The 12449-nt window shown below is 55.0% G+C and overlaps 1 protein-coding gene across 1 annotated transcript in view; it reads right to left on the bottom strand.

Annotated features, from left to right (window-relative positions):
* The window catches only part of PSD2 (pleckstrin and Sec7 domain containing 2), a 117489-nt gene that overhangs the window by 24814 nt on the left and 80226 nt on the right, over positions 1-12449 (bottom strand). Inside the window, exons 4-6 of the mRNA XM_023524507.1 lie at positions 4904-5328; positions 1119-1571; positions 517-711 (exon numbers count right to left, since the gene is read on the bottom strand). Coding sequence (XP_023380275.1) covers positions 517-711; positions 1119-1571; positions 4904-5277 — 1022 coding nt within the window. The 5' untranslated portion in view covers positions 5278-5328. The remainder of the gene's footprint in view (positions 1-516; positions 712-1118; positions 1572-4903; positions 5329-12449) is intronic.

Here is a 12449-nt window from a genome sequence, read left to right as displayed (position 1 = left end):
GGCTAGTTCCCACCCTCTCTCCCCTCTCTCCCCTGTCCAAAAGCCTGTGCTTTGGCGGCTTTGTCCCCTTTAGCCAGTCCCCGATAGACAGTGAATGGGGCTTAATGAGAACCAGGGACCCCTTCCCCAGCTCCTGAGTCCTAGGTATTCCCAGCCCAGGCCCAGGTGCTCCTCTCCCTGACCCCATTAGGCTATTCCCCACCCAGCTGCTGTGTCTTCACTACCATCCATCGTGGCCCCATAACCGCATGCCACATCCCACTCCCCCAACCCCTAGGGGCCGCTGTGCCACCACTTCCTCTCCCTGACAGTGTGGGCCCTCACCCGGGCAGCCCAGAAAGGAAACAGATTTAGGGCAAGGCCAGGAATGAGGACAGTGGCAGGAGGAGGAGTTCTTGGGGACTGTTGGGAGCCCCCTGAGCACCAGGCATCCCTGATAGAAGTCACCCACACCCCCCTCAGGCTGAGGAAGACATCAGGTTTGGCTGGGGTGGGGGGTGCAGCAGACGGACTCACTTTTTGCCCAGCTGCCGGGCGACATCACAGCGCTGGAAGCCCTCGAGATGGTAGAGGCGGCGAGCCAGGCGGCGAGCAGCTTCACTAACCCCCTGGCAGCCATTGGCCAGCGTGTCTGCGCTGCCAGGCTCCAGCCCCTCCGAGCTGCTCAGCTCTGAGTCCGAATCAGACAAGACATCCTTTACGCTGGGGTCGCTGCGGAGGGAAGGTCGGGGTGGAGAGGAGGGGCTCAGAGGCCCTGGGTCAGAGGCCCTGAGGAGGAGCAGGAAGGTCTCCCCAGGTCTCTGAGCAAGGAAAGAAGCTCCACTGAACCAGGAGGGGATCAAGTCAGATTTTCACAACAGCCCCTCAAGTAATATCACCAGATGCTCCATAAACCCACACACAGCTCTTTGGCCCCACCAGGCTGGAAAGACCTGGAAGGGCAGAATGGACCCTCAGGAGTGGGGCAGGAAGTCTGGGTGCAGAGGAAGGTCATGATGACCTTGGAGAGGGCTATTCGCTCTGGGCACCAGGTCACCCTAACTTGCTTTGCCGCCTCTGGGTCTGTTTCCCCATCTGTTCAATGGTTCTCCCAGCCCCCAGCCTGGGCCCTGCCTCACCTGGCCAAGTTCAGCAACTTGTCCGTGTCCTCCTCCTCCTCCTCCTCCTCGTCCCCACCTGGGCTCCGGGGTCCGTCATCATGGAAGCCATTGGGCATGGCCGTGAGAGACAGGCGGCTCAAGACGTTCTCTGAGCGGCTGCTAGAGATGGAACGCCGCAGGGGGCTGCCCAGCTTCCCATCAGCGCCAGCTGCTCCCGTGTCCCCCTCGGGTCCTGTGTCCCCAATGCCCAAGCCAGCCTCTGGCTCAGGGCTGTCACGGACCCGCTGCTGGATGAGGGGTGTGAGGGGGGCCTCAAAGCTGACACAGCTGTCGCTCTCGTCCGTGAGGCTCAGCACGTCTAGGGAGTCGAGGCTGCTATACTGGGTGCCCCGCAGCAGCTCTGACTCCACAATCTTCTCAAACGTGGCGCTGAAGCCGTCCCGCACATCTGGCTCTCCTGGGCCACCCAGCCTGCAGGATGCAAAGGCCAGTCAACATCCTGCCAGGGTGCACCCCGTCACAGGAGCTGGGGCTATGCTGATCTGTGCCTGGGAGCCCCCAGAAAGTAGAAACGAATTGTGTCCTGTTTGTTCTTTCAGCCAATACTTGCTGAGCACTAGGTGCCAGATGGTGGCCGGGGTACTGGGGTACAGCAGGGAAAAGGACAGGCATGGCCCATCCCCCAGTGCCCAACTTGTGCCTGGCCCACAGTAGGTGTCAGTGAATGGATGTGAAGCCTCTCCCTCCAGCCTGGCCCAGGGGGCTGCTCCCCCTATCACAACTAGTGTCACACTGAGTCAAATTTTGTTGTCCCCACAGCCTCGGAGGGTCTTAGCTTAGATGACCACATTCCAGCTCTCGGGCTTTGCCTTAATGTCACCTTCTCAGAGAGACTGACATAGGCAGGTCAACACCGCCCACCACACTGGCCCCCTCTCATTATTCTCCATCCTCAGGGTAGCTCTTCGTGGCCTCCCGCCCCTATCAGGATGTGTATTATGGTTGTTCCTTTGTTTTCATCAGTGCCCCAGAGCCACCCAACTCCCCCCACACAAGGCCAGAAGCACCCAGCACACAGCAGGTGTTCAGTAAACCTTGCTGCAGGGCGCACTGGGTGAATGAACAGATGGTTGTAGCCCCATGGCACACCGCACAGCCTGAACCCTTGCAGGGCCCTGTGCTGCCCCCAGAAGAGGCCTTTACGCCGGCTGGTCCTTCTGCCCAGAGTGCTCGTCCCTCAGACTGAAGCTTTCTTCCTTGTGCCTTTCTTGATGAGGTCTGCCCTGGCTGTCCTATTTATAACTAGGACCTGCCCTAACACCCCAGCCCCCTTTTCCTACCATATTTTTTTAAAGCGCTTATCCCCTTCTAACATACTGTATTATAGTTTATTTCATTTCATGATTTATTATGTAGCTCCCCACTAGACCATATGCTCCATGAGAGTAGGAATTTGGTATGTTCTGCTCACTGATGTATCCCCAATGCCTAAAACAGAGCATCACATAAAAATGAACCGAGGTATCCTGGAGGACTCATAACCACGGAGAGGCACAGGTGTGCAAGGAGGCCAGGGAGGGAAGAGGAGAGAAAGACTGAAGGAGAGCAAGGCCAAGAGAGAAAGACAAGAAAGAGACAAGGAGGGAGAGAGAGGGAGGAAAAGAGAGAGAGAGAGAGAGAGAGAGAGAGAGAGAGAAGAAATAAGAGACAGAGACAAAAGAGACAGAAACAAAAAAAAAGAAAAAGATACAGAGAACATAAGAAACAGAAACAGGGAGACAGAATAGGAGAGACTGAGAGTAATAGAGCTGAAGAGAAACGAAGATAGAGTAAGAAACATAGAGACAATAAGAGGAAGAGACACAGGCAAAGAAAGAAGCAGGCTGAGCCTGACCCATTTCAGATAAATCAAGGCTCATCATTTGCAAAGAAGCACACCCTTCTCTTCCCCTGAGGATCTGGCTATGCGAAGCTCCTGCCCCTGCTCCTAGTGCTTAGTAGAGACCGAGCTGTATCTGAAGGACTGGGAAGTTCCCCTTCCCCTCAAATACCACCTTGGATCTCCCCAGTGTCTAAGATTTGGTCCCAGTGTGTTTCCTGGAGAAATGTATTGACCTGAGTGAGAAAAACCATCTTTTGCCCCAGTCCCAGCAGCTGGGACTGCAGCCTCATTAGACCTCCTCCTGCCGGAAGAAGTGGGGAGGTGGGCAGAAACCTAAAAGAGAGAGGATGCCTGGCCGGAGGCTGGGGCGGGGTTGCCTCTGCGGACCTCCAGGAGGAGGGGATGGGAGGAAAGGGTCACAGAGCAGACACCCAAATCCACCCAGCAAAGGCACCTCTGCCAGATCTGTGCTGGGTCTTGGAGACACCTAAGCCATAATACAGAGCCTGTCCTTGGGGTGCTCTCACCTCATTGTCAGAACTATGAATGGTTCCCTCAACCCACCATCCCCCACCCTCTCATGCATCTGAACGGAACTGAGAGTTGGTTCTGGCAGGGGCTTGAAGACCATCAGCCCAGCCTCTGAGTCTCCATGTGCCCCTACCTTCAGCCATCCCAAATTAATGCAAAGAGTGTGCTCTGAGAAGCCCTAGCTCCCTGCCCACACCCCACTGTCAGCCAGGTGGCACTCTAGGACCTATATGGATAGAAATGCTCTTAAGGCCAGGCATACCCACAGGCACCCAACCCTGCATGATCTCATTGCTACGCGAAGAGCCCTGGGTACACTCGGTCCTACACACTCACGCGCAGACCCAAATGTGCACCCATGTGTGCACAGGCCAGGCACACACAAACACCTCCCACTCCTAACAACACAGACTCATGCACACCAACATGCTCATGCATCCCTGTGCACACACCAATGCATAGATCAGGCACACACACGCATGCCCCACACACACAGGCTCACACACCTCCCACACACTTGCCTACCCAGGCCAGGGCCTGCAGCTGTGCGCACTAACACTTCTATACACTTTCTATTCTCAGCCCACCCTGGAGTCTGATAGACCAGCAGTCCCCAATCTTTTTGAAACCAGGGACTGGTGCTCCTATGAGAATCTAATGCCTGATGATCTGAAGTGGAGCTGAGCCAGTTATGCAAGTGCTGGAGAGCGGCTGCAAATACAGATGAAGTTTCGCTAGCTTGCCAACCGGCGGCTCACCTCCTGCTGTGCAGCTAGGCCACTGACTGGTACTGGTCCGTAGCCCGGGAACTGGGGACCCCTGTTCTAGACATTCCCCTGCCCCATCCCTACCCTCCTTGTCTGACACCTCTAAGACACCAGGTCTCTCTACTTCCTGCTGAGAATAATGAAAGTGGGGCTGTAACTCCAGTAAGTAGGACTGCAGTGAGATTCCTGGTAGAACTTCCAGATGGCACTCAGGGTAGCTGACAGGGATTAACCCACAAAACCTACTCTCCTGAGGTCAGTTGTGGAATTGGGAGATCCTCATCTCTAGGAAGTGGAGAGACGGGCCAGATGACCTTCCACATCAAGGCATTTTGGAACTCTAATGTTCAGCCTGGAATGGAGGGGATATGGCCCTCCAGCCCCACAGATAAATGGCCCATGATGGTTTGAGGGTGGGGCGGGGTACCATAGGCCTGTTGGCCTTTGAAATCTCCTAGCTCTGTTTTCCTAAAACACCCAGAAGCTGGGCAAAACAGGGACGTAAAATTCCTACTTTTATGGATGAGAAAAACAAGAACCAGAGAGGCTAAGTGGCTAGGCTCAGGCCACTAGCATTAGAGCAGCCAAATGTGGTGAGCCCCCATCCCAAGACACCCACTTACCCCAGCTGAGGGTCCTCAGTGTCTGGACAAAGGCTCCTGGAGGCATCATCCCCTTCTACTAGCCCACCAGCCCTCCAGGGCCTGGACTCTGTAGAATCTTCCAGAATGTTCAAGTCTGGCCCCAGGGCTAGGCCATTGGTGAGGGAGGGGCCAAGGCTGAGGCCATGGAGGGCCATATCTGGGCCCTTTATGGGCTCCCCAGTGTCCACCAGTGTGCCCCTCATCTCACGTCCTGTGCTGTTGTGGCTACTATTCAAGTCCTCATTGGCTGTCATTCCATTGTGGACCCCAGGCTCCTCCTCAGGCACGAGGCTGGGGTCCCAGGTGGTACCATCTTCCCCAGGCAGTACAGATGGGAGCTTATCCTCATCCATGACAGGCACTGCTTCCACCTGGTGCTGTCTGCTCCTGGGACTCCACTAGACCTGGCAGCAGATGAACAGACGAAGGGTAGGTCAGACAGGGCAGGTGCTATCGGGGGGAGGTCTAAAGCCTGGTGGAACCAGCACCAGGCAGCCTGCATGGGGACAGGATGGCCAAGACGCTTTCTCAAAACCTCCTAGCTGGAGTCTGGGTTCAGGCCATGGTGTCCTCAGTGCCCTGCTCAGGCCAGCGCCACTCACTTCTCCCCAGCCATTCTGTGTGCCTCAGTCCTGCCTTCCCTATTAACCTTTCGGGTCTCTGTTGTGCCCTCCGGAATCACCAAAGCCCTCTGAGTAAGATCAAGTTGCAAGGGATTAGGGAAGGGTCCAGGACTCCTCCAAGCCCCCTTCCTCTTCCGCTGATGAGTGAGGGAGACAAAACCCAAGGCGGAGAGCAGCCAGTCAGCCCACTTGCCTCTCTCCATGTTCTCTCGTCCCGGCTCCAGGAGCCAGACAAGAGTGAATCTGTGGTGAATGGAGGGAACTGGGCCAGCAGCTGCGTTTAGAGGGAGAGTTAAGAGGGGAGGCAAGGAAGTCAACAGAAGTGCAGCTTTATCAGAACAGAGGCTACCCCAGAGAAGCCAAAGTTAGGCCCGGGTGGCGGCCATCCCGAGGCCCAGCGTGAGGCGCTGTCCAGGGTGCTGGGCGGGTGCTGAGCCACCGGGAGAGTGAAGCTGCCTTCGCTGCCTAGAGCCCAAAGCACTGAATGTGAGAGGAGGAAGGAGAAGGGAGGAACTCGGAACTCGCCCAGCCCTGAGGAGGGACTCGTGAGGAGGCTGTCATGAGGCACACTGGGGAGACTACTGCAAGGGGAGTCAGGTTCTGCTCTGCCCAACTCACAGTGTAACCTCGCGTGGGTTGAGGTCAGGCCTCTTCGCTGCCCCATGCAGGCCAGCCCCACTCTCTCTGCCCTCTCTGTCTGCTTCTCCTCTGTGAAGCGAGGAGACCCATTTTGCCTACCATCTGCACCTCCAACCCCTTTAAAAATGGATCGGAACCAGCCCACATTTCCCAGAGGCTTCCTGCCCAATCCAATCCTAGGTGAAAGGGCAGATGTAATGGGCTTTGTTCTGGCTCTCCCCTCATCCCTCCCTGCCCCTGACCCCACCAAGTCTGGGCTATTTCTGCCACACAGCCACCCCCAAGTGACCTCTGCCACCAAGGACACGTACCTGCCCCTCCAAACAACTTCCTTTCTCCTCTCTTCAGGACTCAACTTCCCCCAGCACCCCACCCTCTTACGGAAAAGGGGTGCTAGGGGCTCCGAAGAGGCTGAAGGAGGAGAGGGACTAGCCAGACTTCTGGGCTGCAGCAGAACAAGATGCAGGTACAGCCACAGGGATTTAAGTGAGACCCATACTACCTGTAGTTGCCTGGTCATAAGTGTCCGCTGAAAGACTTGTTAAATTACAGATTATAAGGCCCTCCCCCAGACCTCCTGAATTATAGTCTGCAGAGAGCGAATGTAGTAATGTTATTCTTACAACAAGCAAGTTTGAGAAACACTGAGTTATACTCCAGGAGGAACCTCCTTCTCGCTTACAGAAGACGAGCCTGCAGAAGAAGGTGAATCTACACCTCTGGGGGTTTCTGGCCCTTGAAGGGAGTTCTGACACCATAAGACCACTTAAGATTCATTTAACCTCAGTTTTCAAACATGGAGTGAAAGAGAAGAGGGCAGGACAGGCAGAGATCTGAGGCCCCAGCCCACCTACCCTGAGTGTCACCTTCTAGAGTTTTGAAGATCATGAACATAAATTTTACTTAAAAAAAAAATTTAAAAAAACCTTCATAGATTAAATAAAAAGTCTGGAGAGCCAAACTGTAGGATATCTGGACCCTGATCCTAGGACACCAGGGACCCCAAGAGGCTCGGCCCTGGTCTGCCCTAAACCCCTGCTGCTGCAGCCGTTATTTCACTCTGTTCCCTCAGGCTATGTGTTCAGAGTGCGGAGAGAACAGGTCAGCTCTCAGTTGAGGCTCCTTGGGTGGGGAGGGGGTTGCATTGAGAAAGAACGGGAGAGGGAGAGTGGGGCCTTCTGGCCGGCTGCCTGAGTTCTAGTCCTCTGGACTGCTTTCTTGCCCGGGGGCCTAGATGAGCATTAAATCTTGGGCACAGGGCTTTCCCCCATTCCACCAAGGTGCCTCAAGCTCCCACACCCACGCGTGGAGGCTGAGTCCCTAGGGTGCTTCCCCTTTGGTCAGGGCTCTCTCTGCCTGAGCTCCCAGTGAAGCCTGAGATTTGAAAGCATAAGCAGCTTCACCTGTGCCTGGTTTATCCCAGCCCCTAACCCATGGTTCTGGACAAATCTAGGGCTTCTTGGGAGGCTCCTACATCACCTCCCCCAAATTCCAGCAGCTGCCTCGGGCTGGCTCCAGCCCTACCTGCCCTGCCATGTCCTCCTACAGCTGGGAGTGGGATGGAGGTTCTGCCAACACCGGGCACTGGGCCGTGTCCTCGGCTTCTGGGGGTGGGCAGACAAGGGGCAGCATTGAGCTCCACTCTGGGCGGGGGGCCCAGAGTCCCTGCCTGGGCTGAGAGCCAGCTAAGCCCAGAAATAGCTGAGCCAGGATCCCCCTCTCTTAATGATCCCAAAGGAGGGGTATGTAAAGGGGGGCTTCTGCGCCGAGGTGTGAAACAGTGCCCCAAGTCCTCACTCTGAACCACCATATGCGCTGGAACTCATCATTGTCCTTTCTGGCCTTTGTAGACCCATCTGAAGAATGGGGTCATCACCTCTGCTCCCCTTCTCCAGAGCTGGTGGGAGAACTCAAGGTCATGAATGCTGAGAGAGCTGAGATCCAAGGAAGAACAAACTCACTACAGAGGTCAAGGAGAAAGGCAGCCATTGTCCACTCTTTCCACCACCACATTGGACAAAAGGCAAGCCTGAGGCACAGAACCAGAAAAGGCTTTGCCTGAGCAGCTGTCTCCAGCACTTGGAGGAGCTTCACTCTACACCTCGGTAGGCTGGAGGTACTGAATGAGCCCCCCGTTTCCCAGGCCCTCCATCAGACTCTCCCACAAGATCAAGGGCTCAAATCCTCAATCAGGAGAGTCCACTCAAAGCAGTGACCCTGCCTACCTCCAGCTGTGCCCACCTCCTCTGCTCTTGCTGGCAGGGGAGGTAGGCGCAGCTGGGCCACAGGGCGCCTATCCCAAGGAGAGGCCTACAAATGATAGGCTGGCAGTGGCCAGATCCCCTGCATCCTCTCTTGGCCTGAACAAGGTCCCACTCCAGACAGGGATTCTGCTAACTACTGCCCTTGGGATGACCTTGGGCTCAGCAGTATCTTTTTCAGCACCAACCAAGATGAGGCCCATGATGACAGTGGACCTCTGGCTGGGTCAAGGCTATGTGCCAAGCCAGCCACTTTCTGGGTCTCAGCTGCTCCTGAGACAACCCTGTCTCTCTCCCCACTCTCTCTATGGCAGCTGGAGTGAGCTGTGAAAATGCAAATTACACCACATCATTTCCGCACTCACAACCTTCCAACAGCTCCCACTACCCTTCAATTAGAATTCCGTCTCCTCAGCATGACCTAAAAAAGCCCTGCCTGAACTGGTTCATTGCCCTCTCCCCATCCCCCACCCCATCAGCCACGTGGCCTTCTTTGTGCTCCCTGAGCTCATTCCCACCTCAGGGCCTTTGCACCAGCTGTACCCTTGGCCTAGAATGCTCTTTCCCTAGATCTTAAATGACTGCCTCTTCTGTCACTCAGGGCTCGACTCCAACACTGCCTCTTCGGAGAGACTCTCTCTGACCACCCGGCACTCTCTCACATGCCTCCACGGAGCAGCATGTCTGCCAAGCATCACTTAGCAAAACTGAAACTTTACTCCTGCCCACCTCTCTCACTAGGACGTAAGTTCGGTGAGGGTGGGGACTATGTCATGTTCGCTGTTGTCTCCCCTGGGGCACAGCACAGTGCCTGGCAAACACTGAGCACTTTTTTAAATATTTGGAGATGATCATCATCCCCGCTGTAGGCAGAGGCTGAGCAAGGTTGAAAAATATGCTCAGGGTCATGAAGCTAGAAAGTGGCAAGGCTGGCATTCTGCTTGGAATGATGCTGGACTGTCACAGGGATAGCCGCGCACAGTGTCTTCCATGCTGGGATCCAAGCCAGGGACTGTGGAAAGCCCAAGGAAAGGCTGAAGGAGGGGCCCAGCAGAAAGGGCTCCAGGGCCCAACTTGCTCTATAAGACAGAGGGGAGGGTGTATGGGGACAGGCACTTGTGTGCATGTCTGTGAGCAAGCATCCAATACAGGCAATTGGTGGGCACATACACACATGTGTGCACACACAAACACACATGAGGGGCTGGGCAGCCACTCAGAAGGCAGTCCCCCTGGGTGGTGAGGTGGCGATGAGGCACCTTCAGGCCTAAGGGCATAGTCCAGGGCAGCTAGACCCACATCACTGGGCAACTGGGGTTAAAACCATTCTGGTTTGGGAGAAACCAGGAGCAGGGAAGGGACAACCCAGTGCCTCAGGCTAGGGTAAGGGGTGGGGAAGGTGGGCACCCACAGCCATACCCCATAGCATCAGGTGGCTGCGTGGGTTTGGGTGAAGATAGGGGAGCAGGAGGCAGATCTTGGATGGGGGACAATGGTGCTGAGCGCTACCCAGAACAGGTAAAATCTATGCTGTGGGATGTTCAAGGCTGCTTATAGCCCAGGCAGGGTATATTGAGGGGGCTGGGTCCAGAGAAAACTGTTCTGGAATGTCAGTGTAGAGGCAAAGCTGAGACCACAGCTTTCCCAGGGAGCAGGGCAGGGCTGGGAGCCAAGACATTCGGGTTTTACCTCCAATGTGCGAGGAGAGCTTGGGCAAATGAAGCCTCTCATTTCCTGGGTACATCAGAGACTCTGCCATCTCCCAGTGTTGGACCTCTTTGAGCATCTAGTGAAGCTGTGGGTCCCATCCCAGATAGACTGTCACATATGTGCACAATATTTTGAGTATTTTTGGACCTCAAAAGCCTATCCATAAGTTCTGGGCATGAACTCCAACCTGGAAAATCCTCAAAGACCTCTGACACTGGACACTCAGAGAAGATTCCATGAGGGCTACTTAAAAAAAACAAAAAGCTGGAAATCTGTCATTCTCAGACCTATTCTCTGCCCACTGGTAACGCACCTGAATATCCCCATTGGTCCTGCTGCCCTTCCCTAAAATTCTTACTACAATGACTCCCTTGTAGGGAGTTGACAGGAAGACCCCACGATGGGGTCACTGGATCACACAGCTCACCATGCTCCACCCTGCCCCCAGCCTCTGCCAGCCAAGGAATGCAGAGATCAGGACCTCTTGTCATCCCAGAGCTCTGAGCACCCTCCCCAGGCACAGGTCAACCTGAGCATGTACCTCCTCAATGTCCCAACTGTCCAGGGCAAGGAGGTGCCCAGGATGATATGGAGGGGATGTCTACCCAAGAGACTTGGGAATGTCCCTGCCTCTGTTCCCCAAAGTAACTCTAATTCCTCCTAACCTACTTGGTCTTCCCAGCTTGGATAATCTTGTGCAGCATCAAGTGCCTCAGACTGGGATGGTCATAAAGACCTAGCTTCAAATCTTATCTCTGCTACCCACAACCCGTGTCACCTCAGAAACCCATCTCTCTGAGCCCAGCAACCTCTCCTGTAAAATGGGGCATGCTAATGGCATCTGCTTTGTAAGACTGCAGTGAGGACAAAGGAGATGGCACAGGTGCAATGCTCAGCTCAGAGCTGGCCACGAGTGCTCAGGGAAGGGCAGCGGCTACTGCTTCCCAGAATCCTGTCTCAGGTTTGCAGGGGAACGGGCTGGCTGCCCACACTGCGGGTGGAGCACACAGGAGAGGGTAGCACCGGCAGCACAGGACATTCGGTGGGCCCCAGCAGACATTAGATGTTGGCAGCCTGCCAGAGCAGGTTCTAAGGCTTCAGAGGCCCAGCCTGAGGGTAGAGGCAGAAGGGTGGGCCGGAGAGAGCGTCCACGCTTTCCTGAGGCAGGTGAGGACCCTGCAGTCCTAGCCCCACCAACACTCCCACCCCAGGTCAAGCAGGCAGAGGTCCTTGGGGGCTGGGCACACATTTGCATCTTATCTACATGTGCCCCACAGCTTGCTGGGACCTTCAGGGGCCTCTGGGCCCAGCTCTGCAAAGGTCATCCCTTGACATCTCCCTGCTTGATTTTCTCCCTACCCCCCAGCCACTTGGCACCCTCATTTGCTTACATTTGCATACATCTGCATGCTGGTTTGGAGAGCCCTCAACACTGATGAAATTCACAATGTCTGCTGTCAAATCCCAAACCGTGTTTATAGCTAGTGACTCTACCCCCAGCTGACTTCCTTACAGGGTGAGTCCTCAGTTATCTGGGACCACAAAGGAGTAGGCTGTTCAGATGAAGTGACTGGCCACTGCTCTGTCTTCCTGGAGCTCCAGAAGGCACCTAGGACTCACTCTGTTTCTTGATCCACATTTGACCCATGAGCCTGTGGATTGAGAGCTACAATGGACTGACCAAGCGCAAGTCCTCCCAACCAACCTTGCTCATCTAAAAAGCCTGGGGGAGCACTCCTCAAGGGGCTCAGTCTTTGAGCAGCCTCCTTCCAGTCTGCTTCAACAGCCAAGAGAGATGAACTAAGAAATCTTATCCTCCCTTCTTGATGCCCAATTTTCACTTAGCCTGTACTCTAGATTCTCACATTCTCTGTCCATCCCTTCCCAAGAAAGCCCCACTTCCTCCTCCCTGTGACTTTCCTCCCCACCACCTCCCCAACCTCTTGATTATGTAGCTCCACTTAACCTTCCCTTGCTGTGTCCCCCTTCCCCTCCTCTTTTCCTGTCCTCTCTTGTCCCTGCACAGGACTTCAGCATAGGGTCTGACAAAGGTTGTGGTCTCCTTGGAGCTGGTTGAGGGCCAGCAGCATGTGGTACAAAGTGAGCAGGTGTGAAAGGCACCATACTGGGCCACTCCACTCTCACTTCCCTGTCCCTGTCTCTGAAACTGTCCCTCCTATTCATAACTCCATAACTCACTGGTGGGTGATCTAGTCACTAGTAAAAAAGACTTACCCCTTGAGGGACAGTACATGGGGTAGGAAAAAAAAGAAAGGTCTAGGTGCCCCCAAG

The sequence above is a fragment of the Pteropus vampyrus genome, unplaced genomic scaffold (genome assembly GCF_000151845.1).
Source record: "Pteropus vampyrus isolate Shadow unplaced genomic scaffold, Pvam_2.0 Scaffold470, whole genome shotgun sequence".
Taxonomy (NCBI): domain Eukaryota; kingdom Metazoa; phylum Chordata; class Mammalia; order Chiroptera; family Pteropodidae; genus Pteropus; species Pteropus vampyrus.
Note: the sequence above shows the minus strand (reverse complement) of the source record. Positions and strands in the feature narration are given on the sequence as shown.